The following is a 24,664-nucleotide window of genomic DNA, read 5'->3' as shown; positions in this document are numbered from 1 at the left end:
CATAATTGCAGGTACTGCAATACATTGAGGATGGGAATCTCACAGGAAAAATCTCACTTGACACAGATGCAGCCAATATCAGAGCCGTAAAGGAAGAGATGCAGTCTCTTAGAGATGGATGGGGGTCTCTCCTGTCTGAGGCAACACTGATTGCTACGCAAATGAATGTTGCACCTCAATTTAGGAACACAGCCACCAGAGGAAAAGGAAGAGATTCCATGATGACACCTCTGAAGAGGCGACAGCTCAGGGCAGTGCAGCAATGGTGTTTCCGAACACAGTGTTTTTTACTGCTATGGACAACATCATAAGTGACTTGGACACTAGGTTCCACACCACTGCAAACATTGTAGAATCCTTTTCTGCTGTTCTGAAAGTTGGGCAGATTCGTGAGGATAAAGTCCCTTCTGTGTGCCAACCACTGATCATGTATTTCAGAGGTCTCACACCTGAGTTTCAAAATGAAGTAAGACACCTGAACACTGTATATGCTGCCACTTTCCCCTCTTGGTCTCCTGAACGCAATTTGTATGATGCAGCTGCAAAGCATTGTTGGAGAAGTGTGCATTGCTTTACGTATATTTTGCACACTGCCTGTGACTGTTGCTGGTGGTGAGAGAGCTTTCAGTAAGCTACAACTGATTTTTTACAAACTATTTGAGGTCCACTATGGACAGGCTTTGCAGTCTTGCTATGCTGTCCATTGAAAGTCAGTTAGCTAGAAAGCTGGACTTCAAAGACTTGATCAGTGACTTTGCTAGCAAGAAGGCTCAACGCTGGACTCTTGGTGAGTAAGGCTGAGCAAGGGCCAGTGACAACTGTTATTAAATGGCATCGCTTTGGATATTGAATCACAACACGCATGATGCCCACAGGCTGAGAACAAGACAGAACAGACGGAGAACAAGATATATCTCAAAGTAATGGCTGGATTGCCATAACATTTGTTGTGCACAATCAAGACCCCAAGTGGAAGAACCCTATTGATTTGGTGACAACTTGACCTTTCCCCTAGCGCCACCATCAGACCGTTCCATTTCCATTTTGTTTTCCATTTCCACTTTCCCAGCTGCTTATTTTCTAATTGGTACTTAGTTCAAAAATCTGCTGTTGATTTTAGCACATTTGCCTGGTTGTTCTTTAAACGTGCTTTCCTCACCATCTTAAATAAGCATGCCCCTTTCAAAAAATGTAGAACTAAGAACAGATATAGCCCTTGGTTCACTACAGAATTGACTGCCCTTGACCAGCACAAAAACACCCTGTGGTGTACTGCACTAGCTTCGAATAGTCCCCGCAATATGCAACTTTTCTGGGAAGTCAGGAACCAATACACAGTCAGTTAGGAAAGCAAAGGCTAATTCCAAAAAGTTTTGGGACACTAAAATCCATGGAGAATAAGAGTACCACCTCCCAGCTGCCCACTGCACTGAGACTAAGAAACACTGTCACCAATGATAAATCCACGATAACCGAGAATTTCGATAAGCATTTCTCTACGACTGGCCATGCTTTCCACCTGGCTACCCCAACCCCGGCCAACAGCTTTGCACCCCCCGCAGCAACCTTTCTAAAGTCTTCAAAAGCCAAGTGAACAAACAGATCACCAACCATGGTTTCCGAGCTGGTCACAGGTGCACCTCAGCCACGCTCAAGGTCCTAAACGATATCATAATCGCCATCGATAAAAGACAGTACTGTGCAGTCATCTTCATCGACCTGGCCAAGGCTTCCGACTCAGTCAATCACCATATTCTTATCAGCAGACTCAACAGCCTTGGTGTCTCTAATGACGGCCTCGCCTGGTTCACTAACTACTTCTCAGATAGAGTACAGTGTGTCAAATCGGAGGGCCTGTTGTCCGGACCTCTGGCAGTCTCTATGGGGGTGACACAGGGTTCAATTCTCGGACCGACTCTTTTCTCTGTAAATATCAATGATGTCGCTCTTGCTCTGCGGGTGATTCTTTGATCCACCTATACGCATACGACACCATTCTGTATACATCTGGCCCTTCTTTGGACACTGTGTTAACAAACCTCCAAATGAGCTTCAACACCATATACAACACTCCTTCTGTGGCCTCCAACTGCTCTTAAATGCTAGTAAAATGGAATGCATGCTCTTCAACCGATCGCTGCTCGCACCCGCCCAGCATCACTCCTCTGGACGGTTCTGACTTAGAATATGTGGACAACAATAAATACCTAGGTGTCTGGCTAGACTGTAAACTATTCTTCCAGACTCACATAAAGCATCTCCAATCCAAAGTTAAATCTTCCTATTTCGCAACAAATCTTCTTTCACTAATGTTGCCAAACATACCCTTGTAAAAATGACTATCCTACCGATTCTTGACTTCAGCGATGTCATTTACAAAATAGCCTCCAACACTCTACTCAGGACATTGTATGCAGTCTATCACGGTGCCATCCGTTTTGTCACCAAAGCCCCATGTACTACCCACCAATGCGACCTGTATGCTCTCGTTGGCTGGTCCTCGCTACATATTCTTGGCCAAACCCACTGGCTCCAGGTCATCTATAAGCCTTTGCTAGGTAAAGCTCCACCTTATCTCAGCTCACTGGTCACCATAGCAACACCCACCTATAGCACGCACTCCAGCAGGTATATTTCACTGGTCATCCCCAAAGCCAACACCTATTTTGGCCGCCTTTCCTTCCAGTTCTCTGCTGCCAATGACTGGACCGAATTGCAAAGATCACTGAAGTTGGAGACATATCTCCCTCACTAACTTTAAGCTTCAGCGGTCAGAACAGCTTACCGATTGCTGCAGCTGTACACAGCCCATCTGTAAATAGCCCATCCAACCAACTACGTACCTCATCCCCGTATTTTGTTTTTCTGCTCTTTTGCACACCAGTATTTCTACTTGGACATCCTCAACTGCACATGTATCACTCCAGTATAATTTGCTAAATTGTAATTACTTCGCCACTATTGGCCTATTAATTGCTTTACCTCCTTATTTAATTTGCACACACTGTATACATATTTTTCTATTGTGTTATTGACTGTACATTTGTTTATCCCATGTGTAACTCTGTGTTGTTGTTTTTGTCGCACTGCTTTGCTTTATCTTGGCCAAGTTGGAGTTGGGTTGATTGGGTTCTGGGGGTCTGTGTTTACAGCAATTGGTGTGGCCTGTGATGGTGGCGTCCAATGTGATATATTTTCATGGGGTCCAAAATCCCTGGCGGCGCCCCTGATCCTTCACTCTGGATCCCGCAGATTGCAGGAGGCTTTGACCTTTAAGGAAGGTCAACTTGTCAATTCCAACAAGAACCGCTTTGACATCTGAGGCCAATGTCCAGTTAAATATAGTGCGGTCATCTTCATCAACAAAATGAATGCCAGCCTCTCAATTCATTACACACCCCCTCAGCCTATGACAAACACCTTGCCTTGCACCTTATAGACATCTCTCAGGTAAAGTGCTGAACAATAAGAGCTGAATATCTGCTCTTGCGTTACATCAAAGCCCAGGCGGTAGAATTTGTCACGTAATTCTCCCGTGGCCTAGTGCTGTGTTTGATCAAAGAACTCACCGGTTATTGCATTTCTTTTGCCGTGTTTGATCAAGGAACGCCCCGGTTATTGGCTTTTCTCCGTGGCATATCACACCATTGCAATCGAAAAGGAAATCTTTTGCATTGAGCAGATTCCAACATCCCTTGAAGCCGAAGACGCGCGCGCTGGTCATTCTGAATGTTCGATATAGCCAATCTCTCACCCTTTCTTTGTGAAAAATGTCTGTCTGCTAGCCACGTCTCTGCAAATGTGCAAAAGCCTATTGCAATGTAATACGTTTCACCACCATTTGAACACGTCAATGACAGTTGACATTTCACAAGCAACAGAATAAACAAGATTTAACCACGCCATTTCTGTAGGCCTAATGACAAACCCATGAAACGGCAGCACTTTAACAGGTTCGACAAATGTAATGTGTCCAACATTTATAACGTTGTAACATTGTTAAGATATTAAGGCCCAAAAGGCAAATTTTGGCTCAAGTGTAGGGATTAGGCTATTATGGGACGGCGACCAATTTTGGGGAGAGATCCACCACAAAAAGCAGAAATTCACTTGTGCTGTCACACAAGTTAATGCACATAAAACTGAGTAAAGCAGAAATCTTGAGACCTTTTCCAGAGCTTTATTTCTGGATCTGTACATCAGGTATTAAAGAACAGAAAATACAAAATGTTTAACAAATCCCAAAGAAAAAAAACAATTCAGTGTCTATGTACAATTCTTAAACAAAAGCGAGTTTCTCTTGAACATTCGATAGTAAATATGTTGATTGTCTATATTTCTGGATATACATGTTTTATTCACAAAAAGGTGTTTTCTTTACTTCAAAGAACTAGATATTTTTTTAAACAACCACAACTGCTATATCTTTTTATACTATTAAACTTCAAAACACAATACAAAATATAAAAAGAAATTAGTGCTTTCTTACACACAAGTCTCTCCAGAGATTTCCAAAAAATATCACATTATGAGATTTCAGGACAGGGTTGTAAAATCAAAATATGAATCTACTAGTCAATGGCCTTTACATTCAGACAGTATTTCTGAGTCTTTATACCAAACCATAGGGTGAAATAAATACCACTGCACTGCTAAAGCTAGAGAGAGCCTGGAGACACCCACGACATCTGCACTTTTGATGATGGTGAGTAACAATGGTCTGGTACATACCCCTAGGCACTTGATGTATCTGAAAGCATTGGATAGGTATAAGCAATATGGTAGTAGTTCATCTGCCATTTTGGTTCCATCTATCCAACCGTATTCACAAAGCGTCTCAGAGTAGGAGTGCTGATCTAGGATCAGTTTGGCCTTTTAGATCACAATGAATAAGAGCCTTTGTGGATACGGCCCAAATCTATGAAAGTACCTAAGGGACGAGGGCTTGATTCTGAACCAGACGCAGCTTTCAACATACTGACTACAGAAGCCATCCCTTTCACCAAGACAAAGACAGAAATGTGTAAAGGAAATAAATGAAGAGTAATAAAATGAGATTTGTACATTATGATTGCAACTTCAAAATGAAACATTGAATAATATATTAATACGTCTTAGGTAAAGCCTTTTTAAGTTGGTACATTTTCGAGAACTGTCACACAGCTAGCATGCATTGTTTTGCTGTCTCCCACTGCCAAGGGAACCCCCCAAATATCCAAACACCAAAAGCCAATCAGTAAAATGTAAAAACACGTAATGTCAGTACATAGACACATTATTGCCTTTTGACAAGGAATCTAATTTTAAGTATTTGTATCAACACAGATTCACAAGTGTAAAGAGGTCAATGAAGACATTTAAGGCTATTAGTTAATTATTTACATGAAACTGTCCACATTTGGGGAAATAATGCAAGGTGAACAAACAGCTGACTCCAATGTCTGCCATAGAAACAGAATAACTAGATAACACCTAGCTAGGTAAAACCAATGCAAAAAACCCGTCTGTACATACGCAGGATAGTGAATTATTGTATGGTAAATGCTTATGTAAGAAATATATGGACTTTTGTGGGTGACATTCAGAATTATACTGAACAAAACTATAAATGCAACATGTAAAGTGTTGGTCCCATGTTTCATGGGCTGAAATAAAAGATCCCAGAAATGTTCCATAAGCACAAAAAGCTTATTTCTCTAAATTTTGTGCACAAATGTGTTTACATCCTTGTTAGTAAGAATTTCTCCTTTGCCAAGATAATCCATCCACCTGACAAGTGTGGCATATCAAGAAGCTGATTAAACAGCACGGTCAATACACAGGTGCACCTTGTACTGGGGACAATAAATGTGCAGTTTTGACACATAACACCACAGATGTCTCAAGTTGAGGGAGCGTGCAATTGGCATGCTGACTGCAGGAATGTCCACCAGAACTGTTGCCAGACCTGTGGGATAGTCTGGGGGGAAGAGTATTTCTGTCTGAAATGAAGACCTTTTGTGAGGAAAAACTAATTCTGATTGGCCTGGCACCCAGCGGGTGAGCCCTTGCCCAGTCATGTGAAATACATAGATTAGGGCCTAATTCATTTATTTCAATTGACTGATTTCCTTCTGTAAACTGTAACTCTGTAAAATTGTTGAAATTGTTATGTTTATATTTTTGTTCAGTATATATACACCCCTGAAACCAACTAATTATCAAATTCACAATGCATAGGTAAATTAAGAAATCACTACTGCATACATTAAAAAGACAATGATGAACCCCCCCCCCCAACACGCAACAATTCACAATTAGTTCAGTCTAGAGAAATAGAATCTCTGTTAGACTGCAACTGGACATTAAATTATGGACTGGTTAATACAAGGCATCCTCCAGTCAGTACAGTGGAAGTTGCAGAAAAGGACAAAAAGTGGCTTTAAATAAAGAAATAATACTGCTAACAAGCTTATGCGGGCCTTTTAAGTAGTTTCAATAATGAACAATACAGTAGAGGGAAAAAAATAAACCCTAACTTTTGCAGATTGATCAAGCTCCATGATGAACATGCAAACAGCACAATTAGCACTCAACTGGGGCCAAATAGATTTATGAAGAAATACTTGTTGTGCTAAGAGTATAGGGCAGAAACTATATACATTACTGGAGCTGAACACATGACATCTCAGTGCAACGCTATAATGCCAATCCAAAAACTGTTCTGTCATAATGTAAAATATTGTCATGATATTGGCTAATTTCTGGGGCAATAAGAGACAGATTTATAAAGGCATGTTTCAGTTAATATGATGGACAGATAAAACTGCCCAGATTAGTTGGGTGTCAGACCCAGCCTTTTAGTCTTTACATTGATCACTTGACTCCGCTAATAAAATTGGCAGATTTAAAATGTTTAAAATGTTTTGGCAAGCTCTGTCACAGCTGAACACTGAGGAAAATCATCATATAATATTTTGTTAAAAGTCTAGAACATTCTCCTCTGGTTTGGCCACTTCAGACTGTTAAAAGTCTGAAAAAAGCAAGCCGAGTACAAAAGAAGCTTCCACAGGAACAAAAACAAAGGCGAGAGGGAGAGAAAAACATCCTAGCAACTGATATGCTCCTAGTTAAAATCTACACTGCCTCAACACCAACGAGCGTTGCATTGAGTACAAAACCCAGGCTCCTCTCGGACAAAACACATTTGACCAAGCTTGGTTTCTGCAAGTACCTGTAAACACTGATTGTTAATCAAAAATACCACTTTAATAATGAACAAACTTAGTAAACCAGAACAAAGCTGGTTTGGCAACTGTATATGAGTGGCAGGATTACGTAGCTTTGAAGAAGTCGTCTGTAGATGTAGGTGTGAGGGATGAGGAACAAAACACAACTGTCTATCCGCAGCCTCCGGGACAGGCTGGGCTGGGCCCCACACTACATGGACACTGACATCTCAGGGCCGCGGAAAATAAATGGCTATATAAACTCTTGAGAAATCAAGATTTTTTGTTCTATACGATAAAGACATCACTGATGTCATATTTCACAAATAAAATCAAAAACGAAATAGATGTGTATATATAATTATTAAACAAAAATCTCCAGTGAGTGAGTCTTATGTACACATGGGATGGTGGATTTAAAAGAGGGATTCTGGGGGCGGGGGTGGTCACTCTGACTGGAGCGCTGTGCTGTGACGTCGTGCATGTGCTCCCATAAACCCATTGGGCTCCCCACTGCCCGCCAAGCCCCCAAAGTCCGTGACGGACACCGCCATCTTGGCGCCGGTGATGCGGTGGTGTGCCGTGTTCCGCCGCCCCTCAAAATCCACTCCGAGGTTACCCACAGAAACGTCGTTGATGAAAGAGTCGGGCAGCGCCAACTTGAGCCTCTTAGAAGGCCGCTCGCAGTCCTTGCCCCCGTACACCCCTCCCCGCTGGCCCAGGTCTGAGTGGTAGAAGCCAGCATCCAGCATGTTGAGACAGTCGGGATCTCCTCCGTTGGAGGGGAAGCCCAGGGGCTCTTCCTGTGCCAGGGACCCCCGGTGGAGGCTCTCCAGAGGGGGGAAACCGTACGAGTCCAGGCAGCTCACCTCCGCTGGGCTGCACACTGTGGCCACGCTGTTACTCAGGGCTGAGGGATGGGAAAACATAAATAAACTACTTGGTTATCTGTGGATTTCTTATGTATTGTTTTTAGGACTTGTGTTGAATGCATAAAGTTGTATTGTTGTGTATAATCTGTGTAATGTAATACCGAACGCCATATCTGAAGTTAGAGTAACTATTTTTCTCAAGCCTATCAAGGAAGGAGAGGGTCAGTTTGTGCTACATACCATGTTGAGAGTCTGAGACCCTGTTGACTAACCTGTGAGGTCGCTGGCAGTGATGGAGTTGAGCAGGCTGAGCTGCTGCTCTGTGGTGGGCTCCATCCTCACCCCTCCTCCTCCGCCTGAGCACACAGAGGAGGAGCCGTCTACTGCCAGGCCCTCCGCCTCGTCCACCAGCCGGTCCATCAGGTCCCTGCAGGCAGGGGGAACACACAAGATGTTAACACACACAGACACATACTCCCATAATAACCATTAGCAATGTCCACCCCTTTTGTGTAGTTGCAAGTACATTAAAATAAAATTAGCTTTCACAGGCCATCAACATATTCAGAGAGAACTCCGTCGACAAACTTTTGAACGGTAGTGTGGGGTCACTTAGAAATGTCCTTGTTTTTTAAAGAATAGCAAAAAAAATTGTACATTAAAATAACATAAAATTGATCAAAAATAGAGTGTAGACATTGTTAATGTTGTAAATGACTATTGTAGCTGGAAACGGAAGATTTTTTTTATGGAAAATCTACATAGGCGTAGAGGCCCATTATCAGCAACCATCACTCTTGTGTTCCAATGGCACGGTGTGTTAGATAATCCAAGTTTATCATTTTAAAAGGCTAATTGATCATTAGAAAACCCTTCGCAATTATGTTAGCAGAACTGAAAACTGTTGTTTTGATTAAAGAAGCAATAAAACGAAACGGGCCTTCTTTAGACTAGTTGAGTATCTGGAGCATCAGTATATGTGGGTTCGATTACAGGCTCAAAATGGCCAGAAACAAAGCACTTTCTTCCGAAACGCATCGGTCTATTCTTGTTCTGAGAAATAAAGGCTATTCCATGAGACAAATTGCCAAGGAACTGAAGATCTCGTAAAACGCTGTGTGCTACTCCCTTCACAGAAATGTGCAAACTGGCCCTAACCAGAATAGAAAGAGTGGGAGGCCCCAGTTCACAACTGAGCAAGAGGACAAGTACATTACAGTGTCTAGTTTGAGTCCTCAACTGGCAGTTCATTAAAAAGTACCCGCAAAACACCAGTCTCATCCTCAACAGCGAAGAGGCAACTCCGGGATGCTGGCCTTCTATATGCAGAGTTGCAAAGAAAAAGCCATATCTCAGACTGGCCAATAAAAATAAAATATTGTCCAGTGTCTGTGTTCTTTTGCCAAAGGAAGATTGGAAAAAAGTGTTATGGACAGACGAATCAAAGTTGAGGTGTTCGGATCACAAAGAAGAACATTAGTGAAAAGCAAAAAAAAAATCAAAGATGCTAGAGGAGTACTTAACGCCATCTGTCAAGAATGGTGGAGGCAATGTGATGGTCTGGAGGTGCTTTGGTGGTGGTAAAGTGGGAGATTTGTACAGGGTAAAAGGGATCTTGAAGAAGGAATGCTATCACTCCATTTTACAACGCCATGCCATACCCTGTGGACAACGACCCAAAGCACAGCTCCAAACTGTGCAAGAACTATTTCGGGAAGCAGCAGTCAGCTGGTATTCTGTCTATAATGGAGTGGCCAGCAGTCACCGGATCTCAACCCTATTGAGCTGTTGTGGGAGCAGCTTGACCGTATGGTACGGTACGTAAGAAGTGCTAATCAAGCCAATCCAATTTGTGGGCGGTGTTTCAGGAAGCATGGGGTAAAATCTCTTCAGATTACCTCAACAAATTGACAACTGGAATGCCAAAGGTCTGCAAGGCTGTAATGGCTGCAAATGGAGTATTCTTTGACAAAAGCAAAGTTTGAAGAACACAATTATTATTTCAATTTTTCAAAAATCATTATTTCTAACCTTGTCTTGACTATATTTCCTATTCATTTTGCAACTCATTTCATGTCAACTCAGCATTTCTGGAGGGAATGGCCCTAGCCCTCACTCTTCGATCCAAAAGGTCCCAGACATTCTCAATGGGATTGAGATCTGGGCTCTGGCCATGGCAGAACACTGACAATTCTGTCTTGCAGGAAATCACACACAAAACAAGCAGTATGGCTGGTGGCATTGTCATGCTGGAGGGTCATGTCAGGATGAGCCTGCAGGAAGGGTATCACATGTGGGGGAAGGATGTATTCCCTGTAACACACAGCATTGAGATTGCCTGCAATGACAGCAAGCTCAGTCCGATGATGCTGTGACACACCGCCCCAGACCGTGACGGACCCTCCACCTCCAAATTATTGCCCTGGCCACATCTGCAGTCCTCATGCTTCCTTGCAGCATGCCTAAGGCACATTCACGCAGATAAACAGGGCAATAAATGGCAATGTCCATACTGTGAGATGCCTAAGACAGCGCTATAGGGAGACAGGACGGATAGCTGATCGTCCTCGCATTGCAGGGCATCCTGCGGGACAGGGGATGCACCTGGGCATCTTTCTTTTGTTGTTTTTCAGAGTCAGTAGAAAGGCCTCTTTAGTGTCCTACGGTTTCATAACTGTGACCTTAATTGCCTACCGTCTATAAGCTGTTAGTGTCATAATGACCGTTCCACAGGTGCATGTTCATTAATTGTTTATGGTTCATTGAACAAGCATGGGAAAAAGTGTTTAAACCCTTTACAATGAAGATCTGTGAAGTTATTTGGATTTGACAAATTATCTTTGAAAGACAGGGTCCTGGAAAGGGGAAGGTTTTCTTGTGCTAAGTTTATGTTTTTATGGAAAACAATGACATTTCTAAGTGACCGCAAACTTTTGAACGGCAATGAATTCAGACCTCAGTTACTACGGTTGTTGAGCATACTGAATGATCACTTACGTTACACCAGGATAGCTGCTATACTTCTTCTTGCCAAAGCGATTCTGCTGGACAAAGAAATCAAAGCGCTCCGACTTCTTCCACATGTAGTAAAAGGCCACACATTCAGCTACCGTCCGTGTCTTAACCTGATGAAGGGCAGAAATACATGATGAAAAGAAGAGTTCTCCAACACAGGAAGTTAGTGCCACCGGCTTTTAAAGAAAGGGTAAATAAAGTATGCATGTTCATATCCTTACAGAAGCCATCAACATGATATTACAATCATTTCATCACCTTCTAAAATCAGTAACAGAGAGAGTCCCACCTTGTGCTTCTGTATGAGGTGAAAGTTCTTATCGTATAGCTGTAGTGCATGTTCAAAGTTTCTGCATTCATCTTCAGACCACGGTGGGGATTCCTCTGTAATAATCACAAGGGGTCATTTTCCCTGTCCCAACAGTGACATTTTTGAAAGAGTCTACTAATTATTCAAAATGGTGACCTTACCCTGTGACGAGTTCACGTTACTGCAATACCTCTCCAGTGCTTCAGGGGTATTGTAGTTACATTTCACAAGCTCATACAGAGCCTACAGGGGAAACGACAGAGGAATAGGTCAATGACTTACATTGACAACAACCATGACAATCATGTAACTTTGACAGACGGACAATAACTTTGAGATGGCAGCTGGAGAATGTCTAATGTTATGACATCCAGCGAGTCTTAAAGAAGTCTTCCACAATGCCAGTAAGACAGACCGCTAGATGAAGATTGACCATCACGTGTAGCGATGACTGACCTGCTCATTGTCGCTCACATGAGCCCCTGCCATGTCACTTCCTGTCCTCTCATCGGTCGCCCGTGACGACGCCTCACACAGGAAGTCCCTGACCTTGCTTTCTGACAACACGTCCGGGCTCCATAGCAACTGGTCATCATCTTCGTAAACTTCATGAAAATGGCAGATGAGAATCACAATGTTAGACACTCTGTGCAATGTTACACTTGGAAACACTGCTAAATGTCTGACTGTCAAGTGCAACGGGTTTATGGGTTAACCTCTTGAGAAAGCCTGCACTCACCCTTATCGTCGCCATAGTGACAGAGGTGGGTGGGGACCTCTGCTTGGTGCTGCGACCCCACCATTATTTCCTGTGAAATGCAAATACAAAACAGATTTACCCCCAGAACATGCAGCCCCATGTTTCTACCATCAGTAAATGCAGGTCTAGGATCATTTAACCGAATAACGTTACTAAACAACCTTAACCATTGAAAAATAAAATAACTGACCTCCAAGCTGTGCTTATGGGAAACTTAATCCTGTATCTTCTTCAATCAAGTCACTTTTAAAAGGAGGACAAGATTCTTACCTTTCTGGAGTCCTCTAGGCTTGGGCCGTCCTCCTCACACTCAGACTCCTTATCACCGTCGTAGATTGTATTAGCTGACAATACAAAGACAGAACGGGCACGCCCCATTAGAATGCTTGTTATACGAATGGGACCCTGTGCTTATCAACTAATCACGTGACAAGGCCATTAAAATATGGAATGAATGTTTAGGAGGGGATAAATGCTGTCAAAGCTAACAAGATAAATAAGTTAACGTCTTGTGGCTGGGGGACAGTTTTGAGTATCTTGGAAGAATAAAGTGGCCAGAGTTAACTGCCTGCTACGGCCTGCAAAACTGCCTGCTACTCAGGCCCAGAAGCTAAGATATGCATATTATTAGTATTTGGATAGAAAACACTCTGAAGTTGAATTTTTTCTTTTTATGATGTCTGTGAGTATAACAGAACTCATATGGCAGGCAAAAACCTGAGAAAAAAATCCAAACCAGGAAGTGGGAAAATCGGAGGTTTGTAGGTTTTCAAGTCATTGCCTAATTTGGTCCGATTGCATTTCCTAAGGCTTCAGATGTCAACAGTCTTTAGAACCTTGTTTCAGGCTTCTACTTTGAAGGGGGAGTGAATAAGAGCTGTTTGAACCAGGTGTCTGGCAGAATGCCATGACCTTAAGTTTCGCGCGCAGCCTTGAGAGCGAGCTGCGTCCCCTTTCATTTCTAAAGACAAAGGAATTATCCGGTTGGAACATTATTGAAGATTTATGATAAAAACATCCTAAAGATTGATTATATACATCGCTTGACATATTTCTACGAACTGTAATATAACTTTTTTGACTTTTCGTCTGGACCTGATTCTCGCAAACAAAAAGGAGGTATTTGGACATAAATTATGGACTTTATCGAACAAAACAAACATTTATTGTGGAACTGGGATTCCTGGGAGTGCAATATTTATAATGCTATTTCTGACTTTTGTTGACTCCACAACATGGCGGGTATCTGTATGGATTGTTTTGGTCTCTGAGCGCTGTACTCAGATTATTCCATGGTGTGCTTTCGCTGTAAAGCTTTTCTGAAATCTGACACAGCGGTTGCATTAAGGAGAAGTATATCTTTAAAGTACTTTTGTTTATAATGACACCTGCACTTGACAGTATTTTTGACATTATTATGAGTTTTCAATGACGGTATACTGCAGGCTAAACTTGGGAAACAATAACAAACAAAACATTGCAGTGGCTCATAATATTCACACTATAAAACATTACATGAATTTGACCAATTGTGTTTTATAATTGTGCTCTTGAGCTCTGACAATGTCTTATCATTTGTCCCCGAGATGTCCTAATAAAGTTTGAATTGCCTTACATCTGAGTGTTCTGGGGAAGAAGTCGGTGGCCTCATGGGAGGTGACTGAAGGGGTGAGGTCATCAGCGGATGACTGGGTCTCCTCCTCATAGTCCCCTGATAGCAGGTCTTTAGCTATCTCCTCCTGTGGAAGAACCCAATTACTGTTAGTAACCATTAGCTACATCAGTAACTGTTATTTAGGGCTGGGAGCCCACCAAGGATCAATTGATCCTAAAAGCTACAAGTTGTTTTGTTCCATATCTGTCGTAAACACACTTTGTAGGTAATACAGAAGTAAAACAGACACTTGTAATCATAGTTGGGATAGATGCCTACTGATTATATCACAGATACATAAGGGAACTTGATTGAAAACATCTTTGAATATCTACAAATTGGCTCTACAGTACACTGTGACAATGTTCCCTTTACCAAATCGGAAAATATTGGAATGAATTTTGTTCACCTTGTCCAAAGTCATATCTGGCAGCTCATCCGTCAGCTCCCCAGAAAAGCTGTCCATGCTGGAGCCCGCAGCCGTACTGACAGACGCCTCATAGCGGTAGATGGCCAGCAGTTCCTCCAACGGCATGTTCCCCTCCTGTTACAACAAACAGAAATCACTTTAGATCACGTCTCTACAATCCAAATTATGATAATACATGTCTGCTATATGAAGAATGGTTTGACAAGAAGTTCCATGTGATACAATACCCCCCGTAGCCTATAACGTTTGATTAATTATAGTAGGGAAGGAAGTGGTCATTCAAACATTGACAGAATGAAAAACCGTCCGATAAAAGCAACAACTACATTTCCTGTCCAGAAGAAAACTGGGAATTATTTCCTGTTATTAGCCAACCAACCTTCTCCAGATCGGCTATCTCTGAGTTAAAGTTTCTCTCGCCCTCCAATGACTCTTCCTCCTCCAAAGTCCTCTCGTCGTCATATTCGTGGACTAGCATCTCTGCTGTCGGATCGAAGTCATGATCTTCAGACGATAAAGAGCCAACTGTGGAGTGGGAAAACTATTTTAGATCACAGTTGAATGGCACCATTGAGGACAGATGGCAAATTAGATACACTCTGCAAAACTGGCACTGCCGATGCCATTGTCGCACCCAAAGCATCATTTTCATGGAATTATTTTCTCAATATTTCTTGATTAACAGATTTAGCTTCATGGTATCATAATAAACATCACCTGAACAGAAAATGGACATGTCATATTCATAACTTAAGTATTCCATTAAAACTGGAATCCTTAGTTGCGATATCAATATACAGTACCAGTCAAAAGTTTGGACACACCTACTCATTCAAGGGTTTTTCTTTTTTTACTATTTTCTACATTGTATAATAATAGTGAAGACATAAAAACTATGAAATAACATATGGAATGATGTAGTAACCAGAAAAGTGTTAAACAAAACATATTTTAGATTCTTCAAAGTAGCCACCATTTGCCTTGATGACAGCTTTGCACACTTTGGCATTCTCTCAACCAGCTTCATGAGGAATGCTTTTCCAACCGTCTTGAAAGAGTTCCCATATATGCTGAGCACTTGGCTTCTTTTTCTTCCCCCTGCGGTCCAACTCATCATCTGATGCAGCACTCCATCACTCTCTTTCTTGGTCAAATAGCCCTTACACAGCCTGGATGTGTGTTGGGTCATTGTCCTGTCGAAAAACAAAATGATAGTGGGACTAAGCGCAAGTCAGACGTGATGGCGCATTACTGCAGAATGCTGTGGTAGCCATGCTGGTTAAGTGTGCCTTGAATTCTAAATATATTGCAGACAGTGTCACCAGCAAAGCACCCCCACACCTCCTCCATGCTTCATGATGGGAACCACACATGTGGAGGTCATCTGTTCACCTACTCCATGTCTCACAAAGACACAACGGTTGTAACCAAAAATCTCAAATTTGTACTCATCAGACCAAATGACAGATTTCCACAGGTCTAACACCCATTGCTCGTGTTTCTTGGCCCAAGCAAGTCTCTTCTTAATATTGGTGTCCTTTAGTAGTGTTTTCTTTGCAGCAATTCAACCATGGCTTGATTCAGTCTCCTCTGAACCGTTGATGTTGAGATGTTGATGCTTGATGTTCTTGACATTTTCCAGACTGGCTGACCTTCATGTCTTCAAGTAATGATGCACTGTTGTTTCTCTTTGCTTATTTGAGCTGTTCTTGCCATAATATGGACTTAGCCCTATTTGGAAGATAGCCCTATCTTCTGTACACCTATCTTCTGTACACCACCTTTTGTACACCACCTTTATCTTGTCACAACACAACTGATTAGCTCAAATGCATTAAGAAGGAAAGAAATGCCACAAATTATTTGTATTATCTTTATTTAACTATGCAAGTCAGTTAAAAACAAATTCGTATTTACAATGACGGTCTACCAAAAGGCAAAAGGCCTCCTGCGGGGACGGGGGCCTGGGATTAAAAAAAATAAATACAATATAAATATAGGACAACACACACATCACAACACTACACAAAGAGAGACCTAAGACAACAACATAACAAGACCGCAACACAACATGGTAGCAGCACAAAAACATGGTACAAACATTATTGGGCAAAGTCAACAGCACAAAGGTCAAGAAGGTAGAGACAACAATACATCACACAAAGCAACCACAACTGTCAGTAAGAGTGTCCATGATTGAGTCGTTGAATGAAGAGATTAAGATAACTGTCCCGTTTGAGTGCTGGTTTGTTGCAGCTAGTTCCAGTCGCTAGCTGCAGTGAACTGAAAATAAGAGCGACCCAGGGATGTGTGTGTTTGGGGGACCTTTAACAGAATGTGACTGGCAGAACGGGTGTTGTATGTGGAGAATGAGGGCTGCAGGAGATATCTCAGATAAGGGGGAGTGAGGCCTAAGAGGGAGTTATAAATAAGCATCAACCAGTGGGTCTTGCGACAGGTTCCTCAGATGACCAATTTATAGAATATAGAGTACAGTGTCCTATAAGGAGTATTGGTGGCAAATCTGATGGCCGAATGGTAAAGAACATCTAGCCGCTCGAGAGCACCCTTACCTGCCGATCTATAAATTATGTCTCTAATCTAGCATGGGTAGGATGGTCATCTGAATTAGGGCTAGTTTGGCAGCTGGGGTTAAAGAGGAGCGATTACGATAGAGGAAACCAAATCTAGATTTAACTTTAGCCTGCAGCTTTGATATATGCGGAGAGAAGGACAGTGTACCATCTAGCCATACTCCCAAGTACTTGTATGAGGTGACTACCTCAAGCTCTAAACCCTCAGAGGTAGTAATCACGCCTGTGAGGAAAGGGGCATTCTTCTTACCAAACCACATGACCCTTTTTGGAGGTGTTCAGAACAAGGTTAAGGGTAGAGAAAGCTTGTTGACACAAAGAAAGCTTTGTTGTAGAGCATTTAAGACAAAATCCGGTGAGGGACCAGCTGAGTATAAGACTATCATCTGCATATAAATGGGGAAGAGAGCTTCCTACTGCCTGAGCTATGTTGTTGATGCAAATTGAGAAGAGCGTGGGGCCTAGGTTGAGCCTTGGGGTACTCCCTTGGTGACAGGCAGTGGCTGAGACAGCAGATTTTCTGACTTTATACACTGCACTCTTTGAGAGAGGTAGTTAGCAAACCAGGCCAAAGACCCCAATACTCCTTGGTCTACCATATCAAAAGCTTTGGCCAAGTCAATAAAAATAGCAGCACAATATTGCTTAGAATCAAGGGCAATGGTGACATCATTGAGGACCTTTAAGGCCATAACCTGAGCGGAATCCAGATTACATACCCGAGAGAATACTATAGACATCAAGAAAGCCAGTCAGTTGATCATTGACAAGTTTTTCCAACACATTTGATAAACAGGGCAAAATAGAAATAGGCCTATAACAGTTAGGATCAGCTTGATCTCCCCCTTTAAATAAAGGATGAACTGTGGCTGCCTTCCAAGCAATGGGAACCTCCACAGAAAGGAGAGACAGGTTAACCTTTTGGGGATAGGGCTGTCTACTGCCCCCGCTGGAGTAATTGCGTGCCCATAGTAAACAATTTTTTTTTGTCAAAAGTTGCTAATATATGCAAATAAAACATATTATTGAATAGAAAACACTCTAAAGCTTCTAAAACCGTTTAAATTATGTCTGTTTGTAAAGCAGAACTCTCAGGGCAGTCATTCTCCCAAACTCTCTTGTCATCAGAAAAGTTGGCCCAACTTTGACGTCATCGCCCCCACCCTTCCCAAGCACTTACAGGTCTGGGAACAGTCTGTCTTCAGCGCGATCTCAGCTTTCAATGGGGCTTCTCATTGTGAGAATTGCGCGCTCACGAGAGTTTTGGCAGGCCGAAACCTTTCGGTCACGCGAAAAAACAGGTCACTTTTATGCGCGCTCTGCTCCGGTCCTGTCTTTTTTCCAAGATCGATTATACAATGCATGCGTTTCTGTTCGTCCTCACGATTGCTGTACACCTTTATAACATGTTAAAGCTTGATTATGAACTTAGTTTGATAAGTTTAGTCGACATATAATATGTAAGTTTGACGTTTTGGTGCGCATCCACTTGACTTTCAACCGAAATGTGTCGTGTTTGAGAACCCGAAAGACACAGACTGCAAAACTAAACGCTGTTTTTGGTAAGTATAATTCCTTCCAGGTCTTCTGATGGAAGAACAGCAAAGGTAAGGGAATATTTATGTGGTAAATTTGGGTTTGTGTGGACTCCAAGATAGAGGAGCCATAATGCTACTTTTTGAGCGCCGACTCATAGTATAGCCTAGTGAACGAAACCTGTAACGTTAAAAATAAATGTAACACAGCGATTGCATTTAGAAGAAGTGTATCTTTCTATATATATATATGTAGAACATGTATATTTAGTCAAAGTTTATGATGTGTATTCCTTGTTAGCTGACGTTATCTGCCGGAGCTATCGTCATTTCTCCGGACATTTGAGTAGCATTTTTTGAACGATGCGTCATTGTAAACAGAGATTTATGGATATATATAGCATATTATTGAAAAAAAACAAATGTACTGTGTAACATGTTATATTACTGTCATCTGATGAAGATTTCAAAAGGTTAGTGAAATTATTTTTCTTTTAATCCTGCGTTTGTTGATTGCATATTTTTTCCAACTTGGCTATGCAAATGAGCTATGTCTGCGGTGGTGGTTTGACATAAATATGTGCTATGTTTTCGCCGTAAAACATTTTAGAAATCTGACTTGCTGGGTAGATAAACAAGTTGTTTATCTTTCATTTGAGCTATTGGACTTGTTAATGTGTGGAGGTTAAATAATATTTTTAGGAATATTTTTGCGTTCCATGCGCCACCTTCCAGCTGAACGTAGGGGGGGGGGGGGTTCCAAAATTGGAACCCTAGTCCCCTTCTGGTTAAGGAGAAGTTTATCTAAATTTCATGTATAATAGTCATATCTTTATCAATGTTTATTATGAGTATTTCTGTAAATTGATGTGGCTCTCTGCAATATCACCACATGTTTTAGAACTACTGAACGTAACGCGCCAATGTAAACTTCAATTATTTTTATATAACTATGAACTTTATCAAACAAAACATACATGTATTGTGTAACATGAAGTCCTATGAGTGTCATCTGATGAAGATCATCAAAGGTTAGTGATTAATTCTCTCTATTTCTGCTTTTTGTGACTCCTCTCTTTAGCTGGAAAACATGGCTGCGTTTTTCTGTGGCTTGGTGGTGACCTAACAATCGTTTGTGGTGCTTTCACTGTAAATCCTTTTTGAAATCAGACACTGTGGCTGGATTAATGAGAATTGTATCTTTAAAAATGGTGTAAAATACTTGTATGCTTGAGGAATTTTAATTATGAGATATTTGTTGTTTTGAATTTGGCGCACTGCACTTTCACTTGCTGTTACGTTACGGAGCCAGACCTAGACAGGTCAAAAAGGTTGGAGATAGGCTTTGTGATGATAGGGGAAGGAACCATAAAGAAGAAAGGGTCGAAACCTAACCCAGATGTTTTTTGGGGGTCAAGTTTAACCTCTTGCTCCTACCTGGCACGCAGGCGTCCCATCTAGAGCTCTGGAAATGCAAATGCGCTACGCTAAATGCTAATAGTATTAGTTAAAACTCAAACGTTCATTAAAATACACATGCAGGTTATTGAATTAAAGCTACACTCGTTGTGAATCCAGGCAACAAGTCAGATTTTTAAAATGCTTTTCGGCAAAAGCATGAGAAGCTATTATCTGATAGCATGTAACACCCCAAAAGACCCGCAGGGGACGTAAACAAAATAATTAGCATATTCGGCGCTACACAAACCGCACAATAAAATATAAAACATTCATTACCTTTGACCATCTTCTTTGTTGGCACTCCTAGATGTCCCATAATCACTATTGGGTCTTTTTTTCGATTAAATCGGTCCATATATAGCCTAGATATCGATCTATGAAGACTGTGTGATAAACAGAAAAAAATAACGTTTCATAACGTAACGTCATTTTTTAAAATTCAAAAAGTCGACGATAAACTTTCACAAAACACTTCGAAATACTTTTGTAATGCAACTTTAGGTATTAGTACACGTTAATAAGCGATAAAATTCATCAGGAGGCGATGTCAATTCTATAGGTTGTCCGTCTCGAAAAAATGTCTGGAGAGAGCTCGACCAAAACATCCGGTCGGAGACCGGAGGGAATCGTTTCCCTTGATTCGGTTTGACCAAGAATCAAAGCTGAATCAAATGACAAGACTCTAGACATCGTGTGGAAGCTGTAGGAACTGCAACCTCGGCCTCATTTAATTCGGTTGTGGTTAAAGAGCTCAGCCATGTGCTTCTTGTCAGTAAGAACCACATCATCAATATTAAGGGACATGAGCAGCTGTGAGGAGACACAGCTGTTAATTGAACTGCATTCCAGGTGACTACCTCATGAAGCTGGTTGAGAGAATGCCAAGAGTGTGACTAAGCTGTCATCAAAGCAAAGGGTGGCAACTTTGAAGAATCTCAAATATATATATATATAATATAATTTTTTTTATTTTAAATTGGTTACTACCGGATTCCATATTTGTAATTTCATAGTTGGATGTTTTCACTATTATTCTACAATATAGAAAATAGTAAAAATAAAGAAAAAGCCTGGAATTAGTAGGTGTGTCCAAACTTTTGACTGGTACTGTATGTATGCATGCATGCATGTATGTATGCATGTATGCTTGTTTTACTCCAATATTTGTAAACAACATAAATGTAAACAAAACACTATTGCTTCAAAACATGATTAAAACTATAATTTTTATATCATGGATGGTCAGTCCTTGAATCCATACCAGTCTATGAATTTGAGAGTGGTTACACATTTATCCAGACCCATCCCTACGATTTTTTATAAAAACAGCCGGAGTGACGCTTTGTTATTGTTTGAATTAAGGATTGTGTTTAAAAAATATATATATAATTTCTACATTACCTGGGCTCAAACTCCCGAAGGAAGCCTGTTTAGAAGAACAAAAATATATGAGCACAAATGAAGCAACATTGAAGATGAAATACTATACATGAATGTAGCCTGAGCTGTCGCTAGTGGGCTTTATGGATCTCCACCATTAGTGTACAACCAGTAATGCACTCGAGTCCCCCAGTGACCGGTTCGTACATAAAACATTCTTCATTCACATCAAGCCTATAATAGACATCCATAAACCCCACTAGCAGCTGCCCAGGCTAATGTGAATGCTGCTCTGTTACACTGTCGAAAACATCAGTCGATTCTTGTAAAAATGTAAATTACAACCAACTTTTCCTTGTACATACTAGCTTCGTAAGATGAGATTCAATTGGCTCCATGCTATCTGGGACCCTTGGGATGTCCCTACTGCATTGACGATTACATTTTTGGTTCGAGTTAAGGGTTGGGTTTAGCTAAAAAGGGTTAAGGTTAGGTGAAGGGTTAGCTCAAAGTAGTGGAAAAGTTGCTAACGATCTAAAATTATAAAGTTATCCGTGATTAGATTCGAACTCGCAACCTATTCACCCACCCATCTGTCTTATGGAACCAGACCAAACGTAACATATCATACTAAATGGAGCATCTCGGATTTACGTACAGAATAATATGAAATGCTCTGAGACCAGTTTGCAACCGAGCAACACAAATTAGATAACAGTCGGTGGTTGTATTTGCTAAAAGTTTTAGTAAAAGCATTCATTTCAGCACCCTGCGAAAGGACCGCAGTTGTACAGGACAAACATTGGTACAAGTAAGCGGTTTTAGAATTTACATTTTGACAAGAATCGACTGATGGTGACTCAAGGTTGTTCCTAACAAATCCCGCGACCAGTTATCAAAACTCAACTCCGCCTCGATATAAGAGAACGGAGTTGAGTGTTCCTCCGCCAGTTACCAACCCTATAGATAAGCGGTTTGATGTAATGTTATCGTATTATTAGTAAATATGCTAGCAATAGGATAACATTTGGATGTGGGACGCAAAATAACAACAGACAGTTTTCCCACAAACTGTCGGTGTTCGGAAATGGTCGAGAAAGGTAATCTTATTAACTAACGTTACACAGGAAAACCTAGGCTAGAGGGGGAAAAAATCGTTTTGTTTAGCTACACGGTATTTCTAAAACTGGGAACAATTCCCCGGTCATTAAAGATTTTTTACATTATTTTGTATTCACAAGAACCGAAAAATACCATCGCAATTACTTGCAAATAATGTCTTATTTTCTTCCTCCACCAAATTGCCGTCTCAATCTACGGAGTCGATGTTAGCAAAGCAGCTGAGAACGCGCACAGGCCTTGTCGTGAAAGATCGGTATATACATTTCAACATATTTTAGAGGCAATTGCGGCAATCATTACACAAAACCACACATATAGAACAAAAAAACATTAATCTATGAAATCGATAACATTTAAAAAGAAAGTTAACGACAAAAATGTAAAAAAACATCGATTTAAAATCTGATGCTTCTCCCCTATTTTCCCTCTTACCTCCGCCATATTGGTACCTATAGGCTCTTTCCAGCCGTCCAGCCAAGTACCCGGATCGACTCTCTGAGCCAATCAGAGATCCAGGTAACAGTAGTAGTGACGTCTTTCTAACTAAATACTGGTAGGCTACCTGTCATAATCTAGGAATGTTACTGTATAAATGGAGTTTGATAAAAAAATGTATTGATTGGCAAACGTTAAATCGGTTTGTATTTATAGGCGTGTCATTTGAGACCTAAGAGTAGCCTTACTTACCACTAATCAAAGCAGATAGTCTCGAAACACATAAATAGCTAATCATGATGAATTTAATTTTCCTTGAATAAAGGAAAATCAAACAATTTTTTCTAAAACTAAATCAGACAATTTAAATCAGTCAACAGGCCATTTATATAGCCCCTACCGACCCCTTGCAGACCCAAATTGCATTACCAGTAGGGGGCACAACTGAACTATAAATGGAGTGAAAAATTCTCTCACCCATTTCCTTTTCTTCCTTGCATATTTCTGTATTTTTACATCATAACAGCTGTGTCACTTATATAAACTGTGTCAAGTGATTTTGGCCTCCATGCACACTGAAGGCCAAAATGGTCCTTTTCTCTTTGATTTTTAGTTTGTTTAAAGGTTGTTTAGGAGACACTCTCTAGATATGGAGTAATCACAGCCCACAACTGTTTATCATTAGGACCCATTTATAAGGACAGAGGTCCAAGGGGTTTGTCAAAGTGACTAAACACTGCAGTGTTTTGAAAGCAGATGGCCCCAAAAGGAAGCAGCGTGGCCCTATCGGTGAGCAGGTGGGTGGCGTGGCCGTGGGTTTAGATTACAGAACAGATAATTACAGACTTATTTACAGGGCTCAGGAAGACACAAAGGCATGTTTCATTGTCTTTATTGTGAAGGGAGTTAGTTTGTGCTCGAAGGACAGAGATGGGCAACAACCTCAAATCAGGGTATGAAAATGTGAAATTTGGAAATACTTTGCCCGTGTCAGATTTTTGTTAATGGATTTTCCGCTCTCTGCACATGCATCATCTCCCCCCTATGACCTCCACCATCATCACCACCACCAATATGGTTCAGTTCCAGGGTTGTTAATACATAATCAACTACCACAATACCATTTGTAGGAAGAAGCAGGGTTTTGACCAAAATCAACAATGATGTCAACAATCAACAATAGGTTCTAATAATGTTGTGTGTTATGGATAGAGAAGAAAGAGTGGGGTGGCTGGGAATGCATTGTTCTGGGCCTACAGGCTTGTGATTCAGACTCCTCCATTCACTGCAGAGCCTGTGCCCACACTACTGATACAATTACTACGAGTGGGGTAGCCCGAGAATGCACTCTCATGCTAATAGCAGGGGGGACATTACAGTAAAATGGCTATTTCATGCCATGTGTCTTTCCAGTGGCGGCGTCTGGAGAGACCAAAACAAACAGCATCAGTTACATTTTCAACAATGCAACATCTTCGAAAGCATTGGAGTAAACATGCAAGTTTTGATTGTGTTCTGGGTGAACATTGTAGATGATTCAAAAGGCAAAATGTTGGAGCTTGATGCCTCCACTGAACTTCTACCCTGACATAGAACTGTGTGTAGGGTACTCACAAAAACACACAAGTTGGAGGACAACTGTGAAACTATACATTACATGCCTGATACCATTGTAATAACACGAGAAATACCCATGCATGTACAGTGTAATATTAAACATACTTGTAAATACATTGTGCTTTGACATTCATTTTCTAAAGTCAGATAATGTACACGCACTTGATGAGGATGGCAACTTTCAAAAGGGTTGCCATGTTAGCACCTTGTGAGGGGGTGGTTGCTAACTAGTAATTAGAATAAAAATGAACTCAGCAGTTACCCATGACGA

The 24,664-nt window shown here is 41.2% G+C and overlaps 1 protein-coding gene across 4 annotated transcripts; it reads right to left on the bottom strand.

Moving 5' to 3' along the window:
• Positions 1 to 4,166: 4,166 nt before the first annotated feature.
• LOC118393313 (mesoderm induction early response protein 3-like) lies at positions 4,167 to 22,843 on the bottom strand. Of its 4 annotated transcripts, none has more exons than XM_035785875.2 (13): positions 22,774 to 22,843; positions 21,241 to 21,265; positions 14,629 to 14,774; positions 14,229 to 14,363; positions 13,781 to 13,904; positions 12,436 to 12,509; positions 12,145 to 12,214; positions 11,862 to 12,010; positions 11,567 to 11,648; positions 11,385 to 11,479; positions 11,078 to 11,205; positions 8,353 to 8,507; positions 4,167 to 8,118 (listed from the first exon to the last, which is right to left on the bottom strand). In XM_035785875.2, the coding sequence occupies exons 1-13, from the start codon at positions 22,780 to 22,782 to the stop codon at positions 7,655 to 7,657; spliced, it is 1,656 nt and encodes a 551-aa protein (XP_035641768.1). In that variant the 5' UTR covers positions 22,783 to 22,843; the 3' UTR covers positions 4,167 to 7,654. The 4 variants fall into 4 exon arrangements, with proteins under 4 accessions (XP_035641768.1, XP_035641770.1, XP_035641769.1 ...); XM_035785877.2 differs by lacking the exon at positions 22,774 to 22,843 and adding an exon at positions 22,486 to 22,758; XM_035785876.2 differs by lacking the exon at positions 22,774 to 22,843 and adding an exon at positions 22,474 to 22,497.
• Positions 22,844 to 24,664: the final 1,821 nt, after the last annotated feature.

The sequence above is a fragment of the Oncorhynchus keta genome, chromosome 14 (assembly GCF_023373465.1).
Source record: "Oncorhynchus keta strain PuntledgeMale-10-30-2019 chromosome 14, Oket_V2, whole genome shotgun sequence".
Classification (NCBI taxonomy): Eukaryota; Metazoa; Chordata; class Actinopteri; order Salmoniformes; family Salmonidae; genus Oncorhynchus; species Oncorhynchus keta.
Note: the sequence above shows the minus strand (reverse complement) of the source record. Positions and strands in the feature narration are given on the sequence as shown.

Bases quoted from the DNA above. Each gene is read 5' to 3' on its own strand.
- LOC118393313 (XM_035785875.2), bottom strand. The intron at 12,510-13,780 runs GTAAGGCAATTC...TTGTATTGTCAG, and splicing joins CTTCCCCAGAACACTCAGAT to CTAATACAATCTACGACGGT. The intron at 8,508-11,077 runs GTAAGTGATCAT...CCCTGCCTGCAG, and splicing joins AGCAGCTATCCTGGTGTAAC to GGACCTGATGGACCGGCTGG.